General features: G+C 34.7%; 1 protein-coding gene across 1 annotated transcript in view; it reads left to right on the top strand.

Moving 5' to 3' along the window:
* ARAP2 (ArfGAP with RhoGAP domain, ankyrin repeat and PH domain 2) overlaps window positions 1-12,260 on the top strand; it is a 110,763-nt gene that overhangs the window by 55,165 nt on the left and 43,338 nt on the right. Inside the window, exons 12-17 of the mRNA XM_062492701.1 lie at window positions 506-688; window positions 2,390-2,564; window positions 4,025-4,159; window positions 7,732-7,876; window positions 10,159-10,261; window positions 10,916-11,114. Coding sequence (XP_062348685.1) covers window positions 506-688; window positions 2,390-2,564; window positions 4,025-4,159; window positions 7,732-7,876; window positions 10,159-10,261; window positions 10,916-11,114 — 940 coding nt within the window. The remainder of the gene's footprint in view (window positions 1-505; window positions 689-2,389; window positions 2,565-4,024; window positions 4,160-7,731; window positions 7,877-10,158; window positions 10,262-10,915; window positions 11,115-12,260) is intronic.

The raw sequence follows: 12,260 nt of genomic DNA, 5'->3' as shown, positions 1-12,260 counted from the left end.
CTAACAAAATGGAAAATTTCTCTTAGTGTTTCGCCAGGTATCTAATATTTTGTGGGGAAAAGAAATAAAATGCTTTTGGCGAGCGCTCATGATGAAGAAAAGGGAAAAGAGAGGAAACTTGTCGCTACCATCTTAGCTGCTTGGGATGTTAAAAAGTGGTGGTGGTAAAAAGTAGTCCTGATAGAAATGGTTGCAGCCATTAGTAATTTCTTTACAATACATGCTACTCTTCTCTAAATTTTAACTAATAAATATGTAATGAAGTGTTGTAACTGATTAGCCTTGTAAAACTTAGCTGCTATTGATGGTAAATGATGACTGCAGGGTTTATTATTCATTTATACCTGACCATAGGCAGTGACTGAGGGAGGCTTCTGTCTCCTGCAGGAAATTTTCTTTTTTTTAATAACTTTCTTTTTCAACTTTTAGCAGCTGAAAACTGTTTAGAGGCTAGCTTTATGTCCTTCATAATATTTTGCTATTTTTTTCCCTGCATCTCAACCAGCTCTTTATTGTCATTGGAAATAAGAGGGCAAACAGTTTTTGGGCTGGAAACCTTCCTCCAGATGAAGAATTGCATATTGATGATCCTGTAGAAAAAAGGATAGCATTCATTACACAAAAATACAAGGAGGGAAAATTCAGGAAAACACCTTTTCACTACAAAACCAAGGAACAACTGAATAAGGTAATCTAGCATGGTTAAGCCCATACTGTGTTTTGGATTGTATTGTATCTGTGTGCAATTTGATCATCGTGTTAAACTGGTGAGATATTAATTCAGCATCCTGAGTGACATTCTGACACAGTTGAAAAAGGGTTATTTAGGAGCCTTTGCAGAAGTCATTGCCTGGCTACATAGTTTATTGTTTTTCCTGTTAATTCGTTTGAAGGTTATTGTAGTTCTTCCTGTTTTCCCTTAGCCATCAAAATATGGATCTTTATTTTAATTCAGCTTTAGTCTAGGGATGCAAATTTCCACTCCACTTCTTTAGATTACTTCTTCCATTTTTTTTTTTCTTTTTTTATATCCCACGTCTGACATCTTAGATTTAAATGCAGTAGATGATTCATTATTATCAGTTGTTAAATTACCTCATGCACACTTACATAGTAGCTTGTAGCTTATTGGAAATGAAAAACCTAAAAGTAATGTTGGAATATGTATGTTCTCTACTTTTACAAAAAATAGTAAATTCTTTAAATTTGTAAAATTAAGAATTTTGATTTTTAATATCTTTGTAAATTTTTATGTCCTTTCGAATTCTAAGATCTGATGGTTTGAATCATGATTTTTCAGGGTTAATGAATACAGAAGAGTTTTAATGCATTTTGCAATTTTAATGCATTCAGTTACAGGAGTCAAATTGTGTAAAAGGATTTGCAGAGATTGTGGGGTTTGTTTTTTTTGGGGGGGAAGGATATATATCAAATAATAATTTAAATACTGGGAAAAGTTATCAAATGCTCTATAGAGACGTGAAATTACCATATGATAAGCCATTCATTGCCAAGTAATTCTAGAACTTTTACTGAACTGTTTTTTCTGTTATCTTGTGCCTCCTGGAAGCTTACATGTTTATTAGAACAGCTGCATTTTATAGGAGTACTATTCTTATTTTGAGTGACTTTTGCTTTAATCATTTAAGAAAAAAACATAAATAAATATTAAATCATAGAAATTTTAATGGAGTAGGCTGCTGTAATTGTGAAGCTGTTTTTGGTCTTAAGGTTTTGGACCAATCTTGTAAAAGAAAAAAGTTTATCATGTTTGTCTTTGTGTATACAAAAATCAAAGGAGAGTCATGTTTTAGGAGTGGTGAGATGTTTAAATTTCAAGGAAGATGAACAAGTATCAAGATACATCTTAATAAAAAGAGTTTAAAAATCTTAATATTAATAATCTTAATGTACCTTAACAATACATTTTAATAAAAAGAGTAGTTTGCCTTATTGACTGACCGTGTTTTTTTAAAAAAAACTACCTAGGAATTTCAATGTTTGTCCTAGGAACAGACTTTAAGAATCTCATCTCATCTCATCTCTTTGGTTGAACTTCTGAGGTCTGAAATAATAAGAGCTTTTCTTTAGTAGTTTGATGTAAATTAACAGCAAGCTTCCCCTTCAGCTGTATTTACTCAAGTTATCCTTCCCAAGTGAAATTTGTGAAAGCAAAATTTTGCTAGGTTTGGGTTGATATTTTGGGATATTTTTGCTGTTGTTTCTGAATTTTTCTAGATTCAGACCATACTTCATGATTTCTGATACTTACCAATGTTTATGGTCTAGCTGTATCAGAGGTGAATGGATTTGCATCTACATTGCATGTATTTGTTGCCAGTAACTTTCCAATTTAGACAGACTTCCTGTTTCCCCTCTCTCTGATAAGGCCCTGTGTGCTGCTGTAGTCAAGCAAGACGTGCTGGAAACTCTGATGTTGCTCTTCAGCGGGGCTGATGCTATGTGTGCCACTGGAGACCCTGTTTACAGCACCCCGTACTTATTAGCCAAGAAAGCTGGGCAAAGACTGCAAATGGAATTCCTGTACCATAACAAGTTCTCAGGTATGATGCATTTCTTTCTTTCGATCTAATTTTATTTCGTGAAAAAATGAAGGAAATAATTCAGAAGCAAAATTTGCTTTGCTTTGAAAAATAGTGGTATAGCAGAGGGGCAGTTGTGATGGCATTAACTGTATTTTATTAGTGCACAATTTCAGTTGTGTGCAGATTTGATGTTTTGCTCAGACATCGTGTTTAGGGCTTATAAAACCCCCAGACAACACAGTGATAAGTCATAGCTCTTGTACTCAGAGTTATAGCACGGAAAAAACCTATCATTTTCTATGCCAATATTATCAGTCTTTTACCAGGAAAAAATGGGTACATTAATTTAATGTGTCTAAATAATGCATCTAGTGCTTTTTTTTCTTCAAGATATTTAAATTGATATCTACTACTGCACACAGACCTAGCTGTTTTTTCACAAACTCTCCTCCCAAAATAAAACCCACCTCTTGAACCTGCAATGTGATATATCCCAGAAACCTCTTTTTCCCATCACAGCTTCTGTTGCAGCTTGATGCAAATGATAAATTTTGGCTTGAAAGTCAGCAGTTCTGTTTGCAGTGTGTGGCTGCTATGAGGCTCCTAAAAACAGAAAGCTGCTCTTAACAGTAAATGTATTGAGGTGCATAGGTGCTACTGAGCTTTTCTTTTAAATGCTCTGGACAGTATCTGAAACCATCAGGGGCTGAAAGTTCACATGCAAATCTACACTGATCTACACCAAAAAAAAAACAACAAACCAGCTACATTAATGTAGTCCTGGACCAACTTTCCACTGGCTTGTGTCACTCTGCAAAGTAATGCTGTATACGCTGAGCAAAAAAAAAGGTTTAGTGGGAGATACAGGAAGGAATTAAGGCTTCCAAGGGGAAACACAGTGCCAGCTCAGTCAGGTTCAGGCATGTAGCTAGGGTGGTGCTTTTTCTACCCATGGTCTCAAGTGGTCCTAAGGTTATTGAGAGAAAAGTTTGCTTGTCTTGGCCCTGTCTTTCCTTCTTTTGGTCCTCCAGCCAAGGCAGCACCATCGTGTTCTTATCTTTAGGGAAAGGGAGATCAGTGCACGTTGATGATGATTCCCAGAATAGAAATCTGTCTGCTGCCAGAGTTGCTGGTGAACTACATAAGCCCTCAAGAGAAGCAGTCTCCTTCTGTTGAACTCCATTACACAAGGGATCAAAACCCATGTTTGGTGCATCAGAAAAAAAGTATTTTGTATTACCTTATCAAGCAGTGGTACACAAGGGCAACATTGTAACAAATGTGAACCAATTTTTAAAATTAATATATTTTCTAATTATTAAAATGAAACCAGTAAGTTTTTTATCAATGTTGCAGTAAAGATACTGCAGAGCAACTACATATTTACAGACACGCATTTAGAAAGACATGGAAACATGGCTTTAACTGAAGATATAACTGAAGACCTGTATGTTATTTACTCCTTTGTCTTTGAATAGACTTCCCAAACTATGATCCTTGTTTTGAAAGTGGCTTCTCTGAAGATTCTTCACATTCCACCTTTCTTTGTGAATTCTTGTACAAAGTTTCTTCTAATGCGGCTAAGCTTCCTACAGAGAAGAAGTTAAAAGAAGGTATTTAACTTTTAATTTATGTATCTGAATAACACATAAATATGTATGACTTGGATGAATGTTATTATTTTTAACTTCTTGCATTACTTTTTTGAGATAAAATGTCTTTGATATGGCATGTTGCCTTTTTATTCAGCAGACCTCTTTCAGATAAAGAAAATATTCTTTGTCTTGATCTCTTCATTCAGTAGTTGACAGAGGAAGAAGATTGAACTTCTGAAAAATTTTTCAGTTAACACGATAATTGATAAATAAACAAATAGAAACACTACTTGCTTTAATTATATTTAGATTAATGCCAAAAATTAATTTTCATCTAAAATGATTATATTACAGAAATAATTTACAAGTATCACTGACTTTTTAGTAGTGTATTTCTCAAGCTCAAAAATCTACAAAATCTTCCAAGCAGAAATGAGCATCTACAACAACTCTATGACAGCTTGAGCTTTGTGGAGTGATAATGCATGATATATTGCAATAGAGCTACGTGGTCTCCTGTGCATATCAGTTTTCTATTTTTCTTTTTTTTTTCCTGAGAGAAAGAGGTGTTATCAGTTAATTTTTCCCTTTTTCTTCCCATTTATCTTCCTTAATTTTTCTTCCGTCTGTAGAAATAACATAGATTTTTAAGATATGTGGTGATTTATTATTGAATTTGCTGTTCCTAAAATCTTTGCATGGCATTCTGCACTATTGTATAAATATTTTTGTGTGATTATGTCCATATTGTCATGGCATATGCCTTTAAGATCCTTAGTGGACATTAAAAGCATGCTAAGGCATAGAACTCCTTTTTAAATATGCCTTTGAAGAATCCGTATGTTAGTGTGGCTCCACGTTCTTGAAAGCACTGGGTGATAACTGAGCTAATGCCTGATCACAGGCATTTCCCAACAAATTTGCAGTGCTTAACAAAGATGCCTGTTTTATCAGAGGACTGCTGCTGGATAGGACATTATCTAGGATTGCTCTGAAATTGCACTGAGTTTATTAGGGAAGCAATGTAATAACTTCAAACCTCATTAGCACTTGCTTCAAGTCCAGGCCTGAGTTTCCATGCTGTGGGTGTATATATACATCTGTATATATTCATAAAGAAATTTTTAAAAGCCTCAGAAATCAGCGCTTAGCCAAGTGGAGAGCAGATACAAGGCAGTCTCTTCTGACACAACAGCATGTTGGAAGTGCAGTATATTTGTAAATACCTGTACAGGTTGAACATTTGGCTGAAAGTGCTCACCGAATGGCTTCTGTAGTCTTTTCTGGGGGAGATGCACTGCAACTGAGCACTATTAGTAGGATGTCTTAAAATTTATGAGGAAAGCCCCCAGGCAAGAAATTTTGACCATCTTCCATGTTAAAACTTTAGTGGACAGAAATGAAGCTGCTTTGAAAGTTTGTAGTCTGTTGCTTAGCACTGTACTTGCTACTTGGGGAACATAGAGTAAATGGAAAGGAACCACATTTCTCTCATCTCTGGTTTTGTTCTCTGAAGTTCTGATTATGTCTTGAAGATGGTAGATGTTCTGTTGTTTGCTTTTTTGGGGTGGGAGTTTGTTTGCTTTGATTTTTGTATTGATGTTAAGTTATCCATGGATTTTGGGTTTGTCAGAACTGGTATTTCTGGGATGGGCTCTTTACAGATACGTAGGAAGATAGGTTTCCTTCACCATTTGCAGTTCAAGGAGACCAGTGGAACGAGGGAGGGAGATTTAATGACATACTTCCAAAAACAACAAAAAACTCTGCAACTTCAAGTAAGAAACTTGCCTTAGGGCTCTAATCTATCTCTGCTGTGTTTAAGAAGCAGTATGACAGAAGTACTTCCTGCTACTCAAAACAAAAAATATATAATATTTATTTTTCTCTTCTTTCACTGCATCCAGAACTGTTTCTAAATCTCGCTAACATGAAGCAATACTCATATTGCAAATTATTGTGAATGAGTGGAAATATTGTTTTTCCTTCTTACTCTCTTTAGGAAATAATTTGAGGGTTAGAGTACTAACTGTTAGATCTTTCCTCTTCCTGTTGATATTCAAGTAAGGTCATGTTATCTGGAAAATCTGATGTAACTATGTAGTTGTAGAGAAGAGAACTCCTGTTGAAGCAGTTCTGACTTCCAGAGGGGGAGCATCATTCTCTCACAGCATTTAGACAGTTTTGAATTTGGGGTGGGTTTTTAGTTTGTTTGTTTGTTTTTGTTTTTGTTTTTCGTGCTGTGTGTGGACAGGGCTCCAACTCAGAATCCTGTGAAGCAGTTTAACCATTAGAATTAAGTTCTTCTTCAGCGTTAGGAATCTCTGAGGCAGTTGACAGCCTTGCCTTCAGCCCCAAGGGCTGCAAGTGCTTGCTTTTTGTTACAGAAAGCTGTTCTCCCTTTGTAGACTTGGCCTTAATGGGAAAGGGACACAGAAGAAATCATTCAGTGCTGTGAATTAAGCAAGGTTTTATACCAACCAGGTGGAACACCTGGAAATACAGCCTCGTTTTTCATTATGTGTGTCTCAGTACAGGAGAGAGCCAACTTTGTGTGTACTTCTCATGACAGTGGCATCCATGTTCTCAGCAGGGGTGTGTAAATTTTGAGGAGAGTTGTTGTTAATTAACAGCTGTTGATATCAGCGGGAAGAGAGCTTGAATGGTGGTGGTATTCTGGTGTCGTGGATCAAAAAGTAAAGCTTAGAGGATTAGGGGCTTGAGTTTGATTTTTGCTTTTGTTTCTAGTGTAAATGGTTTTATGGAGCCCTTTAAAAAGCCTTGATATTCCAGAATTGTCCTTGGGAGTTTAATAGTTTAATGAATATTGAAGTAGTGAGCTGTTTTGTAGAATAGGTTTTGGAAGAAGGGAGAGGGAGAGCTGGGAGACAAAAAGCCCTGGACATTCAAAACCTTCAAATGTGGTACTCAGCTCTCATAAAATTGTATGTTATCAAGCCGTTTATGTTATGTTTATTTTAGTACTTAATATGTGTATTTAGACAGAATCTAGATAGTACTAGATGGCAGCTATCAAGATACAAATAAATATTAATAAATAGTACAAAAATATTTATAAAACTTATATAAACCATAGAGAAAACAACAGAAAAAGTAATTGGATAAAATATCGGATAACATAGTTGGCATTTGCAAATTGCAACTGTTTATTAATTGGATTCTTTTGGATTCTTTTGCCAAATTCTGTTTTACCAAATTCTCAGAAGTACTCTGCTAGCTGTATAGGAATTTTAAGACTGTGGAAAATAAAAAGAGTATTTTCTTTTAGGATCTACTTCTCTGCAGTAGTGGAAACAGATGCACCTCAGATTTTGTTCTAAGAACTAGATCTAAGCTAGAATAAATTAATTATTATTTTCAGTAGCAAATAGATGTCATGTGCTATGCTATGTCGTGTGTTGTATTTATAGGTCATAAGAGGGAGTAAACATTTAGTTGGCATTAAATATACCAAATAATTCATTGAAGTTGCTCTGCAGACTTTTTCCTCCATCTTGTATTTGCTTATTAAAAAAACCCCAACAAACTATTAAGAAAATCTGACCTTTCTATTATTTCTTTAATCACAGATTGCAACAAAAGGTGGTGCACTTTGGAAAGTGGCTTTCTGAGCTACTATGAAAATGACAAAACTACCACTCCTAATGGTATGATTGACATCAATGAAGTTATCTGTCTTGTTGTACACAAGTCAGACTTCTTTTTAAATAGAGGGTAAGCTCCTTTATTTGTATTCCAGTAAAAATCTGTTCATTTTTCCTTAAATTCTGATTAGGCAATTTAGAAAAAAAGCTGGTTTCATTTGACATCAAGAAATCAGTGCTATTTGATATTTAGGGTTTGTTTTTTTATAGTGGTAGAATGAAAATATTAGGGTAATTTAAAAGGGCAGCTAAAATTAGGTACATCTGTTTCTCATTAGATCTGTAATGCATATTCTCAGTGCTTGAAAGGTTACATGATGATAAATTGAAAAATTAATACTCATTTTTCTTTCTGGGACTGACCTCTGCCTCAAGCCAAAATTCTTGCTTTGCTTCTTCCTTTTAATACAGCTCTCCACAATGCTTCTGGATTTGGTCACAGAGGTATTGGTATTTGAAATGCAGTTTTTGTTCTGTAGCTGAGGAGAACAGTGTAATTGCTGCATATTATTAGTTGGAAGAAACCAGCTCTTTTTTTTTTTTTTTTTTTTTTTTTTTTTTTTGTGGGGGTCTGGATTTTTTCTTTTATTACTCACTCACATCCCAGTTGTACATGAAAAACATCACACGAACATTGACCTATATCTGATTCCAGTGATACTCAATTTCTTTAGTGCAGTATTCTTGTTTAAAATATATTTTGTATTTGTCTAACAGACTCCATAACACTTGCTTTCTATTTTTTAATGCATGTATATGCACCTAAAATACACATAATTTTCTATAGTATAATACTGTAATGGTTTTAGTTACTAAACAAAATTGTCTGCAAAGAAAGCATAGTCTATTCAGTAAGCTTCTGAAAAAGATAATGGGAATAAAAGACTTAGACTGCTACAGGGGAGAGAAATTGTGGAACATGGTGATGTCTCAATATGCTATCAAATATAGAGAAATGACCTTTGCTATTCTGCAGCAGCACTGTGATATCCACCAAAAAGAAAAAAAATAACTTTTTTCTTCTGTCTTCAAATCTAACGTATTGCTTGCTGCATTTCCAAATGGTTCCATTTTAAGGTAATACCTAAATTAAAAAAGCCATGTTGGCTGAATACTTCACTCTTTGGAAGCAACTACCCTCCTGTAGTGCTTTGCCTGTGACTGAGGAGTTTTATGAGAAATTTTATTTAGATTTGATATTTCATGTAGTGAAACTGCTGGTCCTTAAAAATGCCTGTTCCGTTAGTCAAAACTAAGTGTTGATATAATTTTCAAAGTGATTGTTGAAAATGATAGAAGTGACTCATGCTCAGTTCTCCACGTTTAGATAAATCTCAGTCTTCAGCATTAAAAGGAAAAAGCGTACTCCATCTATTGGGCATATAACAAGAGGTCACAGAAAAAATCATACTATAAATTGGTGAAGGCTAATTTGTAAGTTAAAGCCTGACTGACCCTAGCTTCAGCACGATATTTACTTTCCAAATTCCACACCAATTTAAGCTAGTTTGCTTTGTCTTCTTTTGCTGTCCTTATCTGTGCATTAAAAATTGAATAAACAGGGTTCATCTGCTTAAAGAGTGGTATAATTTTTAAAAGAAAAAAAAACCCAAAAACCTCCCTTAAGAAAGCTCTTAAGAGCTTCTTGAGCTACAGCAACTTCAAAGCCTTCCTGCTCCTCTTGGGGATGGCTGGTGATGCACAGCGACCACTCATTTCACCCCAGCAGATTCAGGCTGTCTGACAGGAAAAGCCTCTTCAATTAGAGGGCAGGTGGAAGGCAGGAGCAGGTTGGTGACAAGAATAGTACTCTGCATTCTTGACTGTTTTCAAGGTTGCTCATTGTGATAATCCCTCTTTGAGCAGGAGATTAGACCAAATGACATCTAAAAGTCCCTAGGAGCCAACATTTCAACTTGCTTACAATTTTCTGTTTAACTAGTTGTTCTGGTTATACTAAACATACAAAAAAATATTTTTGAACGCATCACAAAAAATTTACTTGATCAAATAACATGCGCTTGCAAAACCAAAACATTCCCTATGCAGTTTTAATGACTATATGTAAACATTTTTATGCATTTCGGAATTATTCAAGAAACTACTACACCATAGCCTTTAGACATGTATTATTGACCTGCAAAGTTCTTTGATCCTGTTGCATTGTAAAGTGCTTTATTATTAGCTGGGCTGTACTTGTAATATTGGAGGAGAAATGCAGATGGATTCCATTCTGTATGTATGAAGGAATGAGAAAACAGTGAAATAAAACTCCTGTGTGTATTTTCTCCATAAGTGTGTCACTCTTTTAAAGACTAAATACAGCTGTGTTTCTTCTCTTGCTTGCTTTAGGGACATCTTTACATTTGAAATATACTTAATGTCAGAACGTGTTTTTCTGTTTGGAGCTGAAGCTGCATATTCACAAAGAAAATGGACTTCAGCAATAGCTAAGGTAATCCTGATAATTATCTTTTTCAGTTAGGCCAGGAGCCTTTGCAAAAATAATACAGTGCCATTGTTAGCTTAAAACCTTTGAGAAGCCATTATTGATGAATACTGATCTCTCCTGCATGTAAAGATTTCCAGTGCAGCAGGAAGAAATAACTTCTGTGATTTAATGTTTGAAACAAGATAATAAAATAAAATGTGAAAGGAATTGAAGCAGCATTTTAATGCCAACCTTAAGAATATATTATATGTGCTCTGGTATAAAGACATATACTGCATGAATATCTTTCAGCTAAGTTTTTTATGGTTGCAGTTCTATTGAAATTATTTTGCTGGAATGGAATTCATAAAGTGATACCGTATTTTGTATTGTTCCAAATGTTAATAATCACATTACTAATTAAATCAATGGTAGTTCAAAAGCAGAAATGTTTGAATTGTAGAGTATGAATGGAAAAACGTTACACTTGATTATACATTTTAAATTTAGTGTGTCTATGGGTTTATGAGTGGGGGTTTTATAGCTCGAAGGTTGTTTTTTTTTTTTTTTTACCGTGACCTTTATCCTAGAATCCTACAGATTTGCAATATTTTAATTTTGTTTTTTAGGGGCAGAGGGTTTTTTTCTTCATCTGACTCACCCCATTTTCTTTGGTAGCATTTTGTTCCCCCTGTGGCTGAATCATTGTTAGAGCGAGACTGTGACCTTATAGGGCAGCTGTACTACAAAGATGGCCATAGCCTGGATCAGTGGAGAAAAGGCTGGTTTGCTATAGAGAAGTCAAGCCTTTACTTTTGTCTTGAAATGGAGGATGCTGAAGAAGATTCCATATATCTAAGGAGGCTGCAAGAACTAAGTAAGAACATCTAGTATTCAGAAAATGTCCTATGGGATTAATTCACTGTTAAGAACATTTCTATTGCATTTCAAAATAATAAATATTGGGAAGCTCAGTAAATATTACTTCACATATGTCAGATGTTCTTCCAACTCTTATCTAAATATGGAGTTGGTTAATTTCTGTCTTGGGTTTTTTTCGTACTTTTTGGCACATGCCAGAGAAATTTTTCACAGCTTTAAAATGAATGATGACAATTTTTGTCCCAGTTGCAGCAATATCTTTCTTACAAGAGTACAGAATTGAATAATAATATATAACCTTTTGGGATTATTGTCTCATATTTCTGACAGGGCAGAAATACGCACTGCAGAACACATTCTTCAGATGATTGACAGGTCTAGTTTTAAAATACTCAGACATACTGGAAAATTATAATTCTCCTGTAAAACTATTTCACAGACTTATAGACTTCCCCCCCCCCCCCCCCCCCCCAAAAAAAAAAATCTCAATATCATGGTGTGGAGAGATATTTGTACAAATGGTGTTCAGTGACCAATCGTTGTTTGTAATTGTGCTCTGAATCCTCTTTCAAGTATATCTGCCCTGCTTGTTTTATATTGAACAAGGCAGTATATTACGTAGAAAAATACATATAATTTGGGGTTTATAATATAGTAACATAGAGAAGAGAATTTAGCTCTTTATTGATGATCCTCTTTATAAATGCTGACAGATTGTGGAGAGTTTTGCAGAAGCTTGCCTGAATGCCATTGGACTTTCTACTGTTTATTTATGGCCACCTTTTATTTAGTGTGAGTAACACCATGAAGGTGGTTTTTAATCAGGATGTTTTTATGCCTCTAAGTGTCTTTTAACTTGAGAATACTTTTGATCCTAATTCAGAATTAAAAGATTAGGCAGTAGAACTGTTCCATACTTGTCTTGATGATGCAACTGTAATTGCCTCTGCCAGAATCATAAAAGCATGGAAAATTTGTGTATATTTTATCTCATGTATAAAAATGAAACACTTTTGACTTTCAGTTGATAATTTGTTTTGCTTGGGGTTTTTAACATTAGTTTTATTTCTTGGAAATATTATATATCCATACTTTTAAAAATTTATTTCTGCTTTCTCCAGAATATATCTTCTCCACTATT

This window comes from Cinclus cinclus, chromosome 5 (assembly GCF_963662255.1).
Source record: "Cinclus cinclus chromosome 5, bCinCin1.1, whole genome shotgun sequence".
Lineage (NCBI taxonomy): Eukaryota > Metazoa > Chordata > Aves > Passeriformes > Cinclidae > Cinclus > Cinclus cinclus.
This window is presented reverse-complemented; position numbering and strand designations above follow the sequence as displayed.